Genomic DNA, 21,021 nt, shown 5'->3' with positions numbered 1-21,021 from the left:
GAGCAGCAGAGCACATCAGTTTCAGCATGTGCTGCAACCCCCCCCCCTCCCCACAAGAACCTCTGCTGAACTAGAGAGAGAGAGAGAGAGAGAGAGAGAGGGGGGGGGTTTACACAGGGTTTGTGGTGAGACAGAGACAGAAAGGCTTTCATCAAGTCAGTCGTCAGAAAGTTGTATACAGCGCGCACAGATTTAATATATCAAACGCCAACGTAACGCACGTTCATCCTCAGGGACTACTGAGATGTTCAACTTGTCAAGGTAACGTTAAGTTTTCTCCGCAACTGTTATTTCGCGTTATTGAAATTTGAAGGTTTTAGCGGTGAATTTGTGGCATTAAACGTTCCGAGTCGCTTTATCTGACATTGAATGTTAGAGCGTCAGGAAGAAGTCGTCCGTTGAGAATCGTTTCTCTCTTGACAAATCGCTGCTCTCATCGGCACATTCACCAGCACAATGTTTCATTCAGACCGATGGAGATGCTCACGTTGCTGTGAAAGAAGATTCGCTGTCTGCGACCTCAGGCAAGTTCAGATGCATGACACCGGCTGCATTCTCAATTACCCAGCAATTTACCATGGTAACCACAGTTTCCAAAACACCATAGGTGCAGTTTTTGTTACGGAAGCGTCATTGTAAATGATCTCGGGATCTCCTTTATTTCGCGTCAGAAGCTTTCAAAAAAGTATTAAACTGAAATATGTGTGATTTTTTGAGAGCGCTAGACATCCAAACAGGCTAAACTTAATGGTTGAATATATTTACAAAAGCATGTTACTGGATTTATACGCGTATATATAGCTAGTCCTAGTTAGTCAGAAATTGACCATGGTTTCATCACAAGAACCACAGTTGCTATTATGACAAACAAAATCACAATCAATAAGTACAAACAAATACATAAAACATGGTTACCACAATAAATCCATGATTAATTTCCCTAAAGAAATCACAAATCATTTAAACTGATTTTTTCAAATAGGTTTTGGTTTCAAGTTCAAATGAAAAGTTCCTGTTAAGGATGGAGATGAAAGTGTTGCCGGTGTTACCTCAGGAAATGAGTGTGGAGTTGCTTTCATGTTTATCATGGCTACTGCGCTCAGGAGTGTCTACACTACACTGCTGTGATGTATTAGTAATTGTTGGCAAAGCGAGTGGATATTGGATGGTTGGAGAGTCACTTCCTTGGAAAGACATTCAGCAGTCCCATATCTGCAGCTGTCCAATATATAAGTCTCCGATGCAACATGCCATCCATACCAACAACCAAGTCTTTCATTTGATTCTCTCTGACCCTCTGTCTATAGACACACATAGACAGTCTGACCTCGAGCTTGCGTCACATGCCACACATTACATCCACCGTCTACCTCTGGTTGACAAACATGTGCATACACTTTCAGATTCAAACTGTATTTATAGCATAGCGGATCTGGTTTCTGTTTCCTTTTAGCTTGCCACAAACACACTTCGACTATTCAAGAAATAAACACGCTTACCGTTCTCAGCCACAGACTTTTCCTTGGCCTTGTCATCTACAACAACATTTGTTTCTTAGTGTCCTGGCTTTGCGTCTCTCTGGGACACCAGATGTTTTACTGAAACATTAATCCTGAAGCCTGTTATCAACAGCTGATTTACTAGTTTTCTTCATGACGTTTTCTTCTGTTTGTTACTCTTGGCATTTAACGATAATGTTATTTAATGACAAAAAAAACTTGATGACTTTTGTCAGTGTTATTTTTTCATCGTAATTTTGCCTAGCAAATTTTGTATTGGGAGCTTTTCGTATGCTGTCCCTGTTGCTTTCAACAGTGATGGAATCAGCAGTGAGTGTCGGCAGGGTTTCTCACACAGACCTCACACTAGGGCTTAGGGCTTTTATTGACATTTCTTGTCCTTTTTTTCCGTGAAAGTCACAAAGCTTGGCCTGACAGGTAGACAGATACCCTTTGGCTTCTGAATTGGAGCTGTGTTTGTGGTTTTGTGTCTGTCTGTGTGTGGTTTTAAGTGGCTTCTTCTGTTTACCTTTGTGTTACGGTCTGTGTGTTTGTGTGTTGTTAGAGACTAAAACCACGGGAATCATAGAGCAAGAAAAGGAAATGAGAATTTATTTATTCATGACTCATATCATCTGTTCATTGGCACGATTTAGGCTAAAGGCTCTCCATTCTTTCTCTTCGCAATTTCATATAGCTCAGCAAATCAGATATTATACAGCTTTGAATTTTTAATACTGTGTGAGCTGTGCGGGTGAGAAAGAGATCTTTAACAAACCGAAAGGTGTTAAACTCAAGTAATGCAACTCTTGAGCATTCTGAAATGTCTTTTTTATAATGTTATTTCTATTGCCTTTCTTTTTTAGTTCAATGTTTTTATTGTATTGCCAGGTATTATTACCCAGTAAATCTGCAGACATTTTCTGCACCGATTGTATGACGAAACTTGCCAGCTACCTCACACAAAACTTTCATTAAAGAAATAATGCTACTCATGTACAGTATATATACAGTATATATATATATATATATATAATTACTTTTTTATTGTTGCTTGGTGGTTTATCATGTTGTTTGCACAGAATAATGTGATTAGGTTAGTGAACAGTCAAAAGCTACAGCCGCAGAAAAAAATTAAGAGACCATTTTAAAATTATTTTCAGTTTTTCTGAATTCATATGTATATAAATGTACTGTATATGTAATGTGTTTAGGTAAATTATCAATTTTGTTTCATTCTGTGGACTTCTAACAATATTTCTCTCAAATGTCAAATAAAAATATTGTTTCTATTTGCATTTATTTGCAGAAAATGAAGTCTAGACAGACAGGTCAAAATAACAGAAAAGATGCTCTTTATTTTTTCAGACCTCAAATACTGCAAAGAAAAAAAGTTCATATTCACATTTTAGTAATATAACAGTAATATTTGTACATGTATCTGTCATTGGATGACTGTATGTCACTCCTGAGATTTCAAATTCAGCAGACGTAATGGACTGAAAAGGCCACAATACATCTAGAAATGCTGGTAAGATGAAAATTTGGTGCTGATTAAATGAAAATTTGGAATGGTCTCTTAAATTTTTCCACGTCTGTAATTTTGTGTTCTGTGATCATTAAAAGGCGATAATATATCCTTAGATTTCCAAACAGTTTTGGATTTAACCACTGGAGGGAGCACTTTGGGAAACAAAGAAGAGACAAACCTTAGTTGACTCTGTTATTTGTTTCAGACAGGTTAGCCGCAAGTGCACATGACCATGAGTGCCATTGTGAAGTAATTTGTAAGCAGCATTAGCTTGCCTGAGTGGTTTTTGCTAGTCTTAATGGTGTCAAAGTGGTATTTGTCCTTGTGTTAAGCACGGCTGAAAGGGCCAAATAGGGAGATGCCTCAGCCCGCTTCACTGAGGTTGCATTAATGGTCTGCTGACTTCAATCGTAAAATATTTTTGGCAACACTATATGACCTTGTGACTTAACTGTAATGGACTCCACACGTTTACAATGCTTGTCCACAAGTATACGTTTACAGTACTTGTATTTCTGGTTTATGTGGAGCAAAAACTGAGTACTGTATGAAAGATGGACGTTAAACAGCGGTTTTCAAGTTTGATATGGATTCCTGCCAGAGAGAAGAAATGAAACAGTACTTAGGAGTGCTGGTGGGATTTACTTGATGGCACATTCCACCAGTGTGATTCATAATGCAGGCACCTCGGGAGTTACACTGCTTTACTTTTTGATGATACCAACACACACACAAATAATCTTGCACAGTCTATTCCCGACAGAATGTTTTCTTATAATATAAATTTACATAGTTCTAACCAGTCTACTTTATATTGTATATATACTTATATTTATTATATATATTTTCCTGGGTTCACTTCTGGAGGTAATTTCTTGCATTAATAGTATCTTCATACATGGGGTAGTGAAAATGTGTAAACAAGCACAAATTTAGATCTGACTCAGTCATAATATAAATTCAGCTGTCTGGACCCCTGGGGTCCAGTTTTACATTCTGAGTGACTCAATCATGTCCATTTGGAACAGACACATAAACATTGTGGACCGGTACCAATGGAGAGAGGGGGTGCCTGATCAGTGGGCTGTGTGAGTTCACTGCTTTCTCTCTCTCTCTCTATCTCTCTCTCTCTCTCTCTCTCTGTCTCTCTGTCTTCTGGTCATCTGTGCCAGGAGGTTTGGTCTGCTGCCTTCTTTAATGATGCATGGAACATTAGCCAGCCACTATCCCAAGATAGGATGAAGCCGATGGCATTTTCTGGTCAAAGAGGCTTCTTTGTTTGGGTTTAGAATAGCATGGCCTACTAAGGAAGGACAGAACAAAGTGTGCTGTCTATTCTGAGTTTGTTTTCTAAAATTGTTACACAACCACAATTTGGGATTGTCACTTAGATCCCATCACATTATAGTGTCTTTTATATTCCAACATATTTCCTGTAATATGTAAATATCTTCCGGCATCCCTCCTTTCCATAACGCAATGAGACAGAATGCTTTGATTTATTTATAGTTCCGTTTTCATTGGCACAGCAAATACTCTATATACACTCTCTCTATATTCCCTCTATATTCATTTTATACTTCTCTCGTTGTATCATACATCTTACACAGCGGTTTTAATTAAAGGTCCAGTCCGATGTATATAGTTTATTTATGAGATCAATTGAAGTGGCTGTTATCTGTCAGGACAAAATCAAGGTGACTTGACATTTTTGTGCACCGCTGACATTGGCTACATATTATCCTTGTGAATTGTGCATTGGGGTGGCAACAAATAAGAGATTATTGATTAACTGGCAACAAGAACCTGGATCTATTGCTGTACTGTGTGCGTCTCTGGGACACAAATGGTCTGAAAGAGCTTGTCCTGAGTTTCTCATCAAGAACATAATAGTGTTTCAACAAAGCACTTTTAGGTGGCACATAATAGTTAAACATGTGATAATGTTGCTGGTAAAGTTTGTATAAATTATGTAAATTTGTATCTCTTCAGGGTAAATAAACCAGTTACACCATGGATATGTTTACACGGCAGCATCAGAATATGCTTTTTAGTCACATTTATCATACTAAATGCGGTTAAGTTCATTCACAATTTGGCTGTGAATGTGAATGCTATCCTTGAAGAAACTGCCCTAAAGGCATAGTTCACCCCAAAATAAAAGTTCTGTCACACTTTATTCCCCCTGCATGTTGTTCAAACCTGTAAATGACTTTTTCTCCTGTGGAAGACAAAAGAAGATTATTTTGAGCAACGTCTTTTTGGTTTTGTGTCCATACAATGGAAGTCAAAGGGGGCCATTGTTGTTTGGTTAACGGTCCAATGTGTAATTTTTTGGAGTATATATTGACAGAAATGCAATATAATATACACAACTATGTCTTCAGAGATGTATAAACACCTTACATAATGAAGCATTATGTTTTCATTAACCTAGAATGAGCTATTTTTATCTACATACACCGCGGGTCCCCTTGCATGGAATTTGCCATGTTGTTGCCCTAAACGGACAAACTGCTCCACAGAGCGCATTTTGTAAATACGTTATCTCCTCTGGCAAAGAAGCGAAAACGTGACGACATGAGCCGTTGGTTGCAATTCGCAACCTCACCACTAGATGCTGCTAAATATCATACACTGGACCTTTAACACCGTTCTTCAAAATATCGTCTTTTGTGTTTTGTGTTTTTGGGTGAACTGTCCCTTTAAATTTTCAGTACTCACAGCTGAGTTTTGAGATTTTAGCTGCTCTAGTTTGTCTCATGTGTGTTGTGGGTTCTGGTAACTCACAGATAGAGATATGAGTTGTTTGTCCTTTGAAGGTTTTAGGTTGCTGTTTTTCACCAGAGTGGCTTCCACCAGTTTGGTCTGGTTGTACTCGGCTCAGTTTCTTTCTCAGTTGCTGTCAGTTAATTAGGATTTGATGGATGAACTTGTGGCTCCATTGGACTTGTTTGTTATAGTAAATGATGTGTCAAGTTTTTTCTACTTTAGTCTGTAACAATGGTTACGGCAGGCATTTTCTTTTTCTTTCTTTCTTTCTTTCTTTCTTTCTTTCTTTCTTTCTTTCTTTCTTTCTTTCTTTCTTTCTTTCTTTCTTTCTTTCTTTCTTTCTTTCATTTTCCCCTCACATAGGCAGCTAAGCAAAGCATCTGAGGGAACTTCCCTTCTCTCATTTCTTTTGTTTAATTATACTACTTATTTTCTTGTGTGTTATTGCTCATTTCAGTGAGGGTTACTTAAACACATCTCCACTGCTTCCTCGCTCTGGTGCCACACATGGTGCACACCAAACACGATGAAGCTATCCATCAAACCACTGACGGTCTGAAATCAACAGCAAACCACATCCCTGGTGTTTCAAGCAAGGAGACACAAACATCTTCAAGCTGCAAAACAAATCTGCCAAACAGTAAGTCTATCATCATACAGTACATAGGCACGCTGGAATATCAGAGGGGGCATTGAGAGAAAGACCTGCTTTAATAGAAGTTCATTAAACATGGCTCATATGCACATCTGATTGCCAGATGGGCCCCGCTGTCACTAATAATTACTATCTTAATATTTATGCCTTTGTATTTATCTGCTTAAGAAATCATAAGCGGTAGTTTAACAAGAAAATGTGATGTGCAACCGCCCTGCTGAAGTCAAAAACAACTGTCCTGTTAAATATTGTCAAAAGATTTGAGTGAACATCTTTTTTACTTAGCTTGTTAATGCTAAAAAAGGCCTTTTTAAGACTTTTAGTAATCATTTAGGCGATGTTTGTATGTCTAAAAATGCTAAATATGCCTGAAATGATCTACATCTTTCAGCTCATCTTTTCAAAATAGCACATCCGTTTTTGTGGTTTCCTGTGTGACTATGTGATTTAGGGCATGATTCCATAATAGCGCAAAGTAAAATGTGTGTCAATGCAAAAAGATTAAATGGCATGTGCAAAGTGATTTATCAAGCCTGAGAGTAATTTTGGAAACACTAACACATTAATATAAATGAAAGTGATTATTTCTTGTGTCTGATGCCGGCTGCCTTCATTGTGGAGAAACGGAAATTTTGCCTATGGCGAATATGTAGATGAATATGTAACTGAACTTAATAGATTGTATGCTGTAGGGCTGTGTATTGGCAAGTGCCTCCCGATACGATACATATCACGATAGATGCTCACGTTACAATATATTGCTATGTATTTCGATACGATACACATTTGCGATATATTGCAAACTTTAAATAGAAAATGTAAAAAGTAGAGCTAGAAATACAACATGCTGTGCACCAGCGGGGGTTTTCTGTAAGGATAAGTGTAAAAACATCCCTTACCTCTGCAGAGTGGCCATGATGTGCGATGCATGGTCCTTTAGATCAGAGGTTTGGGTTCTCAAACTGTGGATTGCGCCCCTCAAGTGGGTAGCACAGGGGAATAAGGTGGCTCACGCAAATCACTTGGCTGTTGTGGTGCATTACAGTTAAAACATTGAACATGGGCAGTATAAAACCCCTGGTTCATCCGTGCTGTAAATGTGCTGGTGTCACATCTGTGAAAGCACAATAAATGTCATTGTTACTTTTCTTAATAAACTTTTTGTCTAATGCACTGCAGTAGCCAAGTGACTTGCGAAGCCTACAAACAGCATTATTTTATATAACTCATTACTCCATGACTTATTTTGAAAACCAAAGCACACCCACACATCAGCTCTGAGAGCTCCAAGCGTTCTTATATTTTTTGCCATGCTCGCTTCCAATTACTTTTGGCCGTATGTATGACATGATTAAAAAAAATATCGATAGTAGAGGTATCACTATGGAAAAAAAAAAATTGCGATTTTTGCACAGCCCTATAGCTCAGGGAGCATCTGAGTTTTTAACAGCGTGACTGTATTAATTGAACTGTCACTTTGGAGACTGAACCGTTATCTGTTGGCACACATCACATTCTTGTATACATGAGCATACTGTATATATGAGTTCTTTTAGTGTCTTTTGAAAAGTATTTGTTATTCTGAGGAAAGCTGAGAAACAAGGGCATGTCAATAAATAAATAATACATAATTACATATCAAAAAAATATAATTTAAAATGATAATTTTTTTAACCATTTATAAATATATTAAATTATAATTTACTTTTGTAAATGACAAATAGTAATAATAGTACATATGAAAAGGAGGAAGGAGCAAGATTTTACAGATATTTTACACTGTCCACAATGCTTTGAATAGGTGACTTTAATGAATATTTAAAGCACTTGCATTCAGCACAGATTATTTGATGCAATCAGTATATATTAATATAACTGACTAACATTCACACTGCGCTCCACTGAGCTTCATTATCTGTTTCTATCGGCTGCCACATTCATTCATTTCCTCTCATTTGTACTGACTGCGGGATAGATGTTATCCCTGCATGTTTCCCCTCTATTGACAATGTACAAATGGAATGTGTACTTGTCAGTCTATGTGTGTGTGTGTGTGTGTGTGTGTGTGTGTGTGTGTGTGTGTGTGTGTGTGTGTGTGAAGGTACTACAGGGGAATTTAGATGAGCTGAGAGACAGATGATAGCAAGTGTTTTGCCTTCTGTATCTTCTTTGAGCAGGATTATCTACTACTAACACCTCATTTGTTCATTCAATGCCACAGTTGCCTTGCTCATTGGGGGTCATACAGACATACGGGATATAAGACATCATTTATTTTTTAACGTTACTTTAAATAGAACTGCTCAGTGAAGGGTGGAATTTAAGACATTAGTACTGCTGTATTTTTCCTGTTAAGCTATTTTACAATAGTGTATTTTGAAACATGCACTGTCACTGTGTGTGTACTGTATGTAAATAAAACTAGATTTGACAGTTCTGTATGTAAACCTGTGCACGAAATTAAATTAAATTTGATTTATAATAATACAAAATAATAAATAATGCAAAAGTATGCATGTTAAATATTATTTTGTGTGTTTAGCCTTTTCTCTTTGTTGCGTTTCTATATGGACTCCAACTTCAGCTGCGACTTACACCCAGGATCCTTGGCATTCCCTTCCATCCGGATCCATTCCTGCATACTCTGATCCATTAGTCATGGCAGTGCCTGCACACACAGGGCAGCTTCTGTGCTTTGAGGCGACAGTCCTGCCACCCCTTTTTATGACTGTGGTTTTGGTGTGCAGGGGGTGCACAGAAAAACATATGTGCACTAGAAATATGTTGTCAGGGTTGGTTATTTATGATAATGGATTGGTCACTGAGTTGTAAAAATATCTTGCGTCACGTTCATAAAGAATACAGAGTGGATCATTGCAGTATTCTAACTGACATTAAACAGTCCTTGTTATGTTACAATGACAACGCAGAAATGTAGGCCTGATGTCTGATAGAATGCATTATAATGTTGCCAAAACATTTTTGCATCGTGTTCATGCAGTTCAAAAGCTTTACATGTGACGTGTCTTTTTTGGTCTCAAAAACAGCTCCAGAAAATACAGTTGGCCTTTAATCAGCATTTCGGCATGAGACCAGTGTCCAGTCTAGTCCAGTGTTAAATTTAACGGGAAAAAACCCCAGGAATGACAGTCTCCCAGCAGCAATGTGAAAGACTGAGAGAATGCAAAGACGCATGAAAGTTGTGAAAAAATGAGGCCTTATTCATCATATATTCACTTTTGTCCTGTTCTTAAAATACACGTAAAACATTGGTATTGTGTTGTTTTAACATGAATAAGAACTTTATTTGCAGTACTCAAGATCTGAAAACATTGCATCTTTTTTTTTTACCAATTTGTACCGTTTCCATTTTCTGCAAATAAAAACAATATTTTAATGTGGAGTTTGTAAACACTGTGGCACTTTTAATGCATTTCAATGCAAGAAGCCTATTTATCAACAGTCATTACTTTTTAAAGACATTATTTTTCACAGAAATGACTCACTCCACCTCAAAAGCTTTGCATTACGTTCTCGTGCGTTTAAATGCTGGCTATACATAAACACGATCAAAAGCAGCTCTTCACCTGTAGTTTTGACTGACAGGTATAATGATGGGGCTTCTCAGTAATGAATCTCTGAGCTACGGTCCCGCAGCGTGTGCTCATTTCAGCGCTAACGCATCATCACGCTGTCCCGGACTCCTCCTCTACTTCAGTCAGATTCATAATGAAGACACGTTCACAGATGGCTCAGCTCCCCTTACTTAGAGCTTGGTTTGTTATTCTAAAATTTATTTAAAGTGACAGCGCACAACGTCAGCTCAACCCCATGCTAAAGTCATCAGAAATTTAACAGCGATGCTTAAAATAGATACCCACGCCGACAAAGACGGATGTTTACCTCAAATACGCATAGCGACTCCTCGCTTATTGCCAATTTACGTGACTCAGAAATTCAAACCGTCACTAGAATGTCATTTAAGGTCAGCATACACATATAAACACTCCTAGAATCTATTTTCCATGGCAACACAGATCAATGACACCTGCCTTCATCTCCATGGGAACACACATGTCCTCTTATGACAATCTCTTTTCATTTTTCATTAATCTCTCTTTCCCTGCCTCTTTCGAATGATTTTTTCATGCACAAATAGGAAATTATAATGTAAAAGTCCCACATCTATGTATTAGTTCAGCATGGTTAACTGCGGTCTGTGTGGGCTTTAGTAGAGTTACATTTCTGTTAATAACCTCCCTGAGGTAAATTTAACCACAATTAGGCGGTAAATAACAGCTCTGGACTGTCTGATGAAATGATGAAGGCAAACCATCCACCAAAGCCTAAGCAGAACCTTTAATCTACCAAAGTGAAAAGAAGAAACCATACAAGATCAACAAATTCATTTTAGGGTTTTAAAAGCTTTGATCTAGACTTTCCAATCCTGCATATCCAATAATAACAAGAGTTACTTTCTTTATTGAGGGGAACTGTTTTGTTATTTAATTTTGTGCCTGTGTTTCTTTCCTCACCTGACTGTGATGTTCATAGCAATGATGTGATGAAGACTCATTGGATTTAATACACACACTGTAGATGTTAAATGGAAGGATTTCAATTATGGAAGCATATTGGTAGCTATTTTCAATTTGAAATGCAATACGCAAAATAGCAATGCGGTATGTAAAATGGCAATGCAATTGTGTATTTAAATATACATTTTAAATAACATATGTGCAACATTAAGTGCAAAATGAAAATAAAAATATAATTATATCAATTACATTTGTCAGTTCCTACACTAGTTTTAATATGTTATTTAAATGGATATTTTTAACGCTCTTTAAGTTGCAAAATGAAAATGAAAATGCATTCCCTGGGTTGATTATATATGTTTAAGATAGTCAAGCAAAACTGTAGCAAAATGAAAATTCAAATGTTATTTTTCCTAAATGCACTAACATGTCAGGTTGAACATTTGGGATTGCATTTTCATTTACACACAGCGCGTTGGGTGTTGCAAAATTCAATGTGGACTTGAAAATGCATTTCGAGCTGGCCATGCCCCCTCCCCGATATAGCGTCATTGCGTGAAGGCGGAGCCAGCATGGCTATTAATAACCAAGCCATATGACCTGTCCTAAATATTGACTTTCAGATGTTTATCAGAAATTATATTATTCCTTACACCTAAAAGCAGAACATACTCAATAATATTTCATTTTCGTTTCATGTTTCGTTTCATCTGAATTGGGCAGCTTAATAACTTTCAATTCTACTTTACAACATTAAAATTAAACTTCTTTTATTTGTTGTTTTTGAACAGTTCAGGTGTCATGGTTCTGCCCCACCTTGTCTTGCTTTTCTTGACCTAGTGGCAGAACCATGATAGAACCTCTTGTTTTATGTGGAGAGAGACAGTTTTGGCATTCCATATACTCCCTCTCTCAGGTGTGGAGTCTATGTTCCAGCCCTTTCGTCTCGTTATTGCTTGTTAATTAGTTCATGTCCCGCACCTGTCCCCTTCTTGATTTAGTCCCCTTTATATAGTCCTCTTGTTTCATTGTCCTGTGCTGGTTCATTGTCGTTTGTCTGGTGAGTGCCTGTTCTGTCTTAGTCTAGTGTAGGCATTTGGAGTTATGTTCATGTTCATGTTTATGTAATCTTAGTCTTGTTAGGTGTATCTAGTCTTAGTCCTGTCCTGTTGTGGATTCCCCTGTTTTGTTTTGTTGCCCCCACGTGGGTCTTTGTTTTGTATTTATATTTTATTAAATGTCTTGTTAACCCCTTATCCGCTGTCTGCGTATGGGTCCTCTGTACTGTGTCCTTGTTCCCTCACCAATCATGACATCAGGCTTGTATGGTGGTTATATTTTCATGGATGATACATTTATCATCTGCTAAATAAATGTAAATTGAAAAAGTAAAATGTTCACACAATTTTCACAAACTGTTTTTAACATTCAAACAGATTCAATCAGAGGGCATTTTGTGTTGGGTCCTCACTGTGTGTTTGTTTAGCTGCAGAAACAATAAGAAAGGCATAGAGTACAGAATAGAGAAAGAGGGTGGTGTCAAATAAAAAATGTATCTATTAGCTTGCAGCTGGTCTGCTCTGATCTTAATTAGGCATGTCCTGAGGCTACGATGTCTAAATGAGTTACACACTTAACTCTCCAAAACACACATCATATGCAAACACACAATGCCCACATACATACTGTACTACTATACTTATGTGACCTCATCACAGTATTACTGCCATGTGTGAGAGAATCAGATACCTTGTTATTATTGGCATCCCACCCTATAGTAACATCATGGCGGTCTCTTTGTTGTCTCAATTGTGAGACATCAAAATAATGATGACATTTGATGGTTTTCTCAGAAACTAGTTTCCTCACACCTGTCTCATTTTGAGTTTCATAAGTGATGTCATCAGTGTCTCAGTGATACCATCAGAGTGAATGTGCTCAGATTTTCTCTGACACCGAAGTCTGCAGTCAAGTCACATTACAATTTGAAACTTTCTGATTTCAAGACCAAACTTTTAAATATATGCTCTCTACTCTCTACTATATTTTATAGCTATTGTAACCGTATGTTAATAGTTGTCCCATTTATTTGGATTTGGCTAAAGGAATTTTACAAAACAAGTTGTCAAAATCTACACACAACACAAAAACATCATCTGAGCTATGATAAAGATGTTTTCCAAACTTCCAGACAAGCTCAAATCAATAAACTCTTTTTCGTATTTATGGCGTTGTTTGCTGTAATTCTCTTTATCTGCCTTACAGGAATAGCCATTTCTGAGACCTAAGATGCTGTCGAAACGTTTGTGACCTTCACAACAAAATTTGCGCCTAAGTGCCGCCGTGTCATTTGTAGCAGCTAAATTGAAGGCGGCTGTAATCTTCTCCCACACGTCTTTCTCATCGCCGCACGTGCTGGAAGCCCCAGGCAGCCGGCTCTCTCATTCCACCGTCTGTCTCCCTGCCCACAAGTATTCCATTATAAACAATGACCTGCCACACAGCATCTGCTGTCTGAAAGATGTTGATTTCATTGGTAAAGCTCTTTTGGGTGACGGTGTACTTCGTGCAAGCAATGTGAATGGAGCAATCTTCGCCCGACAGTAACTCACATCAATGGGGTTCACTTTATATGCAAAGAGGATAAAATTATCGTGACACAAAATGGACCACAGACATGGGCTTCTCAATGGCTTGGCTGAAAAACTGGAGTACTGTGAAAACAGGCCTGCATTTCTAAACCGGGACAACAGGTGGATGAGTGTATTGACAATAATAGAATACAGCAGAGAGCAAAACCAAGCATGGAGTCCCTGGACATTGGGATCTGTAAGGAAAATCAAGATCTTAAGCTTTATTTTTGGGCTTATAGTCACCGTCCTCATCATGGCTTCCTACATCTTGACGAGGGACCAGAAAGGGCTCTTTCTAACACCATCACCATATCACCTTACTGTTATATCTCACCCCGCACAACTGACCCTTAACCTGAACTTCACAACAGACTACACAGCAGTGAGAGAAATAGTGAGAAGTATTGTGGCCCGAGTGGATTTTAGACGGAGAAGAGTCCCTGAGCTTAGAGAACTAAGAGAAAAAGAGACACAAGTATGTGCATTTCAATTATATTGCAGTTTTTTTAAACAAGCTAAAATTAAACGAAATCAGACCTGATGATGAAAACGTATATTCCATCATAAATAATGACATTTTCAAATCACACTTTATGCTTTTTCTCCCTACCAGATATTTTCTGCCATTCCTCTCAAGTTCCTTCCCTATCTCAAAAATCCATGCTGGTATGAGGAATTCCTTGAAAACATCACAGCAGATCCATATGGGAAAAACCTGTACGCTCTTTATTCGAAGCGCTTTCAGGCCATATATGATCACCTGCGTAGAGCCTTTCCGGCTCACCTTCATCAGTATGCAGGTAGTCATTACCGTCTGCGCTGCGTGCCTTTTTTTTACATCATCGGTCAGCCCAAATGTGGCACCACGGACCTCTACGACCGGTTACGGCTGCATCCCGAGGTCCATTTCACCACTATGAAGGAACCGCACTGGTGGACGAGAAAGAGGTTTGGTGAGTTTGAGATTCCACTGAGAGTATTAAATCATGTGAGATGTGAATGTCAATGTGAGGTTGAAATGTGAATATCTATAAGTGGTGCTGTTTGAAAGTAAAACACCCATCCATCTCCCTGTCAGTCTCATTTTCTTACTGTGGAGAGCATCTGCTTAGTGCTACCACAGATCATTGGGTTTTATCACATTTAATTTATTACACAATTTCACAGCTAGCAAACAGCTGCCCTGTAATTAGTGATGCTTGCTAGGACATGCATTACTACACTACCGCTTCTTACAATGATAAAGGTCCCACACATATCTAGAAACCAGATGATCAGAGCAAGAACAACCTCGTAGCAACCACTCAGATCACCATATACTGATATTATCTCACATTTGTACTCTGATTTTAGGTATCATCAGGCTGAGTAATGGTTTCCATAACCCCTACCCACTGAAAGACTATCTGGATCTGTTTGACCAAGCAGCCAATCAGATTCAGGATCAGCTGATGAACATCTCTTCCAAAAGCCACAAAAAGGTTGACATTATAATAGGTAAAGTTACCTTTGTACTGCATTACCAAAAATCAGGTTTAGTTACTGAAGAGTACTTTTACAACAGGGTGAAACCTTCCTTTTTCCCCTTTTAATATGAGGATGGTCCTTTTGAAATCACACTGGTTAAAACACGGCCTTTATTTCCCGTTAGTTCCAGAACCTACGGGTCAAGGTCTGCCCTTCTGTTATGAATCATAGCAGAGGTATTAAAATAATAATGGAAGACTCTTTTGTTTTTCTGCTGAGACCTGCGATATTAAAGCCACATCAAATACCCCAGTCAGATATAATCATTGACATCATTCACTGGCTTCTGCATTCCGAGCACAATCTCAAATAAAATATTAACTTGGCTGGTATCAAGGCGGATTCTGACCTTTTGATAATAATCAGAGACTTTTTCTGCCTGGTCTGTTTTTGAAGGCATAGATGTATTTCATACCTATGACTTCTCACAATCCTGTGCATACTGGTTAGCAATTATTATGAAGACTATAAATAGGTGCGGAAAAGTATTTAAAACAAGTTTTTTCAGTCAAACAATGAACATTGTTATATTTAACAGCCAATAACTATCTGCTTAGTTATCAGTATAAAGCTCACTTAATTTTTTTCTTGATCAATAAAAATGACATTATGATGCAGGTTTGAAATGACAAGAGGGTGAGTAAATGATGATGAGTGAACTATCCCTTTAATTCATTGGCTGATTGACAGGTGAAGCAAGTGCATCCACTATGTGGGACAACAACGCTTGGATTTATTTCTACAACAACGGCACGGGGGTGGAACCTCCTTTTCTTGTACAAGACTTCATTCATGCTGTCCAACCAGATGCCAGATTTATTGTGATGCTCAGAGACCCGGTAGAGAGGTACTATTTACTATTACTATTATTTTTTTTCAAATAATCTTTTATAACTAGATATCAGAACCAGAGGTAGAATGCTGAGTGCATGAAAAATACTCTTTAGATTGTCCTCTTATGTGTCGCACTGTGGTCGTGTGTGTATTTTTTGTGAGCGAGCAGGCTTTACTCAGACTATCTGTACTTTGGCATGGCTAATAAATCTGTGGAGGATTTTCACGAGCGAGTATCAGAATCGCTGCAGATGTTTGAGGTCTGCTTGACTGAGAGATCCATCCGTTCCTGTATTTACAACACTACCCTCAACAACGTAATGCCCGTGAGTGTAACTGCATTTGTGAAACATGATGCATATCCATTAAGACAGCATAGCTTTACAGTAACATGGGATTTTCTATTTCATTTACTCACTTTCATGTGTCTTTATGTTCCACATAAAAATAGAAAACCATACAGTTTGAAAAGACATGAGGGTGAGGAAATGATGATAAAAATTTTACTTTAGGCGAAGCATTTCTTCAATTTATTAAAGAGGACTCACATCCAGCTGGAGTGAGCCAGAGTTACATTTTGTTCAGTATGATATGATATAATTGGTTCAGCCACTAGGTGCACCCAGACAGATAAGATGCTGTTCTGGAGCTGTGGAGCCAGAAGATGATCTTTACCTCTGGAGAAAGCTGAAACAAAAGCAGCTCTAAAGAAATGTAAACGTTTTATAGATTGTTTTCCTACCGTAACCTCATGACTGCTTGATTTATGGCTTTATAGTTCACATTTCAAGCTGTTTGATGAACCAGCAAACACTTTTTAATGTTGAATCATGGTATACGTTAACATTTCAGATTTAGATCAGAATAAAATAGGATTCAAAAAATATATTAGAAAGAAACATCAGTGCATGTTGAACTAAAATATATAGGATTGTCTTACTGCCCAATACTCCTGAACCTCTGGGTCCCCCTGTTGGTGGACACATAAAATTAGTTGTTGTCATTCCAAACCATGTCTTTATTGTTTATTCCTTTTCATGAAACCAAAATGAGATTGATTCGTACTTCATCTGACTGCTCAGGAATTACTTTTTTTGCATAGTTCTCCAATCTCATTTGCGCCTGTATACAATTCACAAGATTCAAAGGGGTCCTGTCAAATCAATAATCTATGCAAGAACAAATGAATATATACAGCATACTGTATACGACAGTATAGATTCTGACTGTTCCTTTTCTGTTTCCTGTAGGTGAGGCTTCAGGTCGGGCTATATGTCATATATCTGCTGGACTGGCTGAGTGTATTCGGTAGGGAGCAAATTCTCATTCTACGATTGGAAGATCACGCTGCCAACCGGAAAAACACCATGCGGAGAGTCTTTGACTTTCTACAGTTAGGTGAGTTAGTCCTTATGTTTCTATATAAACATATATTAAATTGTTTGCTTTCTAGGTTTGTCTATCTATCACCCATATTTATTTGTTACTACTATCTACCTGCTTGTTGCTTCATCTATCTTACAGGACCTCTCACTCGCCAGAAGGAAGCAGACATCACAAAGAGCCCCGCCTCCAACACCAGAAGACCAGCCAATCGAAATCTTGGCCCAATGCTGCCCATAACCAAGGAGATTTTGCAAGACTTCTACAGGCCGTTTAACCAGCACCTGGCCCAGGTGCTAAGGGACCCTGCCTTTCTGTGGACGTAGCCCTGACAATGAAGGAATGAACAGACAATATGTACAAATGTATTAAACACAAATGAAACTCTTGTTGGGTGTGCTGGTTTCACCTTTGGACAAAATTTAAATGACAGTAAATTTAGACACAAGTACATACAGATACCACTTTTTCAGGTTTTTGTTAGGTGCTGGACACTTTCATCACCGCACTTGCTGCTAGGGATGCACGATATCATCGGCACGCCGATATTATCGGCAGATAATGGCTTATAAATTAATTATCGGCATCGACCCGATAAAGAAAGTAACGCCGAAATGCCTCGCCGATAGGAAGATGTAATTAAATCATGCTTGTAAAAGCAGCACATTACATTAACTGAGTGCGCAAAGAAATCCATCTCTGCGCCCGTCAGCTACGCACTGCCTATTTATTGATTAACGTTTTTAACTAAAACACAATGTAAAAATAAATTTGAATCCTGCCCATCGTCCATCGGGAGTAGACTTTTAACTTGAGCTCAAGCGTGCATAATATGCAACGCGCCGCCCTGTGACTTTCGTCTATGCACACTGCCGTTTTGTAGTCTCCATTTCAAAGCAAATTATTTAGTTTATCATAATTTTAAAATGTGAAAAGCAGGGCTCGACATTAACGCTTGTGAAGTGAATGTTTTGTATGGGCAAGTGAGAGATAACTTTACTTGCCCGACTGGACAAGTAACTTGAAAAAAAATAACAACAGTGCGACATATATGTAGAATAATAAGAATATGTGCATTAGACAGAGCTGTGTGTTTGTGTGTAGTGCGTTTGTCGTGGTGGTGCTTGTTGTATGTGACAATAATCAATGGCGCATCGCACTGAGTCCATGTAACTACATGCGGACGCGGAATCCTGTTATTTAAATGTCATCTGGCTGTTCTGCGTGTCTGAGTGAATTACGTGCACAGTTTAACATACAACACGAGTGATGGTCGAGTATTTTATCTGCGTCTGCACTGTATGAGGATGTGAACACATGAACTTCATCTCCAGTCAGAGTTGCTCTGTGAGTTTATTTTACGAGCGTTTTACTGTTTGAGTGAAGCTATCTGCAAACAAGCGTCTTCCCGAAGACCCGTCAAAATAAAAGTCCCATTAAATTTAATACTTTTAAAAATTGTAGTGCCATTGTAGTGAATTGATAAACACTGTATACTATAGTAAAGTTCAAAAAAGTATCTTAAGAATTTTACTGCAGTTTACTATAGTATACTACAGTAATTTATGTGGACACATATACCACTATTGTATAGTTAAAAAGGAAAAATACACAACTGAGAAATATTCAAACAAATTTAGGTAATCTAAAAATGATACGGCCCTAATTTATTCATCTGTATGTAACATTAATGTCTTTTGTCAGTTACCTGTCTATTCACGATGAACTGTACTTGCATATTTTTTTTAATGATGACAACAGACGATTTATACTCCTACAGTTTGGCCTGTGCTACCAAACTTTAAACCTTTCTAGCACCAGTGCTATGTGCAAAAAAGTTAACCTACAGCCTTAACACTAATAATAATTACTGCTTGCCTTTGTTTTATAGCAGTCACAGAGAGTGCCTATAACCAAATTCAGGCGGCCAAAGTGGACACGCAGCGGCCTGGTGCTTTTAGCTGCGTAAAAACGCCCGGTGGATAGACAGCACATATCGGTATCGGCTATCGGCTTAATTGAGGTGGAAATTATCGGCATATCGGCAAAAATCCAATATCGTGCATCACTACAGTTGCTGCTGTAAGAGTTTGTTCTAGATGATTGATGAAAAATCAATAGACAAGTTATTTCATTCATCTGTTTTAAAGACACTAGAAGCCAAGGTGTATCAACAAACCAGAAACCTCACATTTCTGAACAGAAACAAAAAGGTAGCATTGTACAAATACAATTGCAAGTAACAAGAAATAAAAAAAACAGTACTTTCACTTTAACCCCTGTGAGTGTAGCTCATGAAATGTGAGAGGGCCCAATGTACCCTGACAGTCAGACTTTTTGATCCAATATGACAAAAGGATGATAATAGATTTTGAAAACAGCACAAGTTCAAACTTGGAAAATGATGCCTTATGTCAAAGTAATGGAAATGTATGCTTTAATATGCTATTGTAACTGTACAGAGATCAGGAAAAGAACACATTTACTTCCACTTAAGACATTAACATGAATATATTCTCATTGAATTGCATTAAATAGATTATAGATATATTTTTAGATTATAGAACTTGTCTGGTAACTAGCAAATAGTCTCAAAATACTTTTATGCGTAAATTATATTGTCTTCGCTCGATACATTAACTGTTATCGCTAAACATTATATTACCTTGATGTTTAAGTTCCTTTATAAAACGGTCAGTTCTGGTCCTTGATTCTGATTGGCTGAGCGGAGTTCTAAGCCGTTATAAAATACCTCATTATAAAACGGTCAGTTCTGGTCCTTGATTCTGATTGGCTGAGCGGAGTTCTAAGCCGTTATAAAATACCTCAATATATAACGGCTGACCGCACCACATAGCCTAAATATAATTTTATTTACTTTATTTAATGAAACCTTGCTAAGCATATGGAATAACCGTTTTATAAAAGCAATAAGCCCCAAGAAGCAGTGGGTTACAGTGCATTTTATAACAGCTACGGGTTTTAGGCACTCCGCATCGCGTCGTGCCACAACGCCCTTAGCTGTTATAAAATGCACTGTAACCCACTGCTTCTTGGGGCTTATTGCTTTAGTGTAACGTTAACGTTACTTGCTCTGATATGGCTTATGAGAGTGACGTTATTTCAGGCAACCATAATTTTGACCAAACAGCCATATAAGACGGAGAAATATTACGTATATTAAGTTATTTCATATAAATATATATAACCTAACCTTAAACATTAGTTCGTGGCTAAGTGCAGTCGACTCCTAAGCGCTTTGCCTTCGTTAATTGGCTTACAAAGCGCACGCGTGATATGCGATTGCGTGAAGTTGCGCGTTGCTGAATGTTAAACTTTATTATACGCGAGCATGTGTACAATCCATGCGCTGTGGATGGTCTTGGCAATCTGGCAAGCCAGCCTAGACTCCCATGTCACAAATTCATCGCATAAGACTAGGATGATATTACCCTTGGACATGCTTTTATGTTGTTTTATTTGCTTTCGGAGCTTGACAAAGTTGCTACGGTAGAACCATTGTCAAAAATCTCTTTGTTCTCAACGGGAGAAAGAAATACCGGTTCGGGTTCACGACGACATGAAGGTGAGTAAACGGTGACAAAAAAAATGCATTTTTGATAACCCCGTGTTTTGAAAATGGCAGGAC

General features: G+C 38.0%; 1 protein-coding gene across 2 annotated transcripts; it reads left to right on the top strand.

Moving 5' to 3' along the window:
• Positions 1–137: 137 nt before the first annotated feature.
• chst15 (carbohydrate (N-acetylgalactosamine 4-sulfate 6-O) sulfotransferase 15) lies at positions 138–19,636 on the top strand. Of its 2 annotated transcripts, XM_057344853.1 has the most exons (9): positions 138–261; positions 6,260–6,442; positions 13,261–14,103; positions 14,242–14,581; positions 14,982–15,125; positions 15,846–16,002; positions 16,159–16,315; positions 17,240–17,387; positions 17,514–19,636. In XM_057344853.1, the coding sequence occupies exons 3-9, from the start codon at positions 13,660–13,662 to the stop codon at positions 17,696–17,698; spliced, it is 1,575 nt and encodes a 524-aa protein (XP_057200836.1). In that variant the 5' UTR covers positions 138–261; positions 6,260–6,442; positions 13,261–13,659; the 3' UTR covers positions 17,699–19,636. The 2 variants fall into 2 exon arrangements, with proteins under 2 accessions (XP_057200836.1, XP_057200837.1); XM_057344854.1 differs by lacking the exon at positions 6,260–6,442.
• Positions 19,637–21,021: the final 1,385 nt, after the last annotated feature.

Source organism: Triplophysa rosa, linkage group LG10 (genome assembly GCF_024868665.1).
Source record: "Triplophysa rosa linkage group LG10, Trosa_1v2, whole genome shotgun sequence".
In the NCBI taxonomy this organism is placed as follows: Eukaryota; Metazoa; Chordata; class Actinopteri; order Cypriniformes; family Nemacheilidae; genus Triplophysa; species Triplophysa rosa.
Note: the sequence above shows the minus strand (reverse complement) of the source record. Positions and strands in the feature narration are given on the sequence as shown.

Excerpts from the sequence above, each read along its gene's own strand:
- chst15 (XM_057344854.1), top strand. The coding sequence starts at position 13,660 with ATGGACCACAGACATGGGCTTCTCAATGGCTTGGCTGAAAAACTGGAG. Across the intron at positions 16,003-16,158 it reads CTCAGAGACCCGGTAGAGAG|GCTTTACTCAGACTATCTGT; the intron begins GTACTATTTACT and ends GTGAGCGAGCAG. Across the intron at positions 17,388-17,513 it reads CTTTGACTTTCTACAGTTAG|GACCTCTCACTCGCCAGAAG; the intron begins GTGAGTTAGTCC and ends TCTATCTTACAG.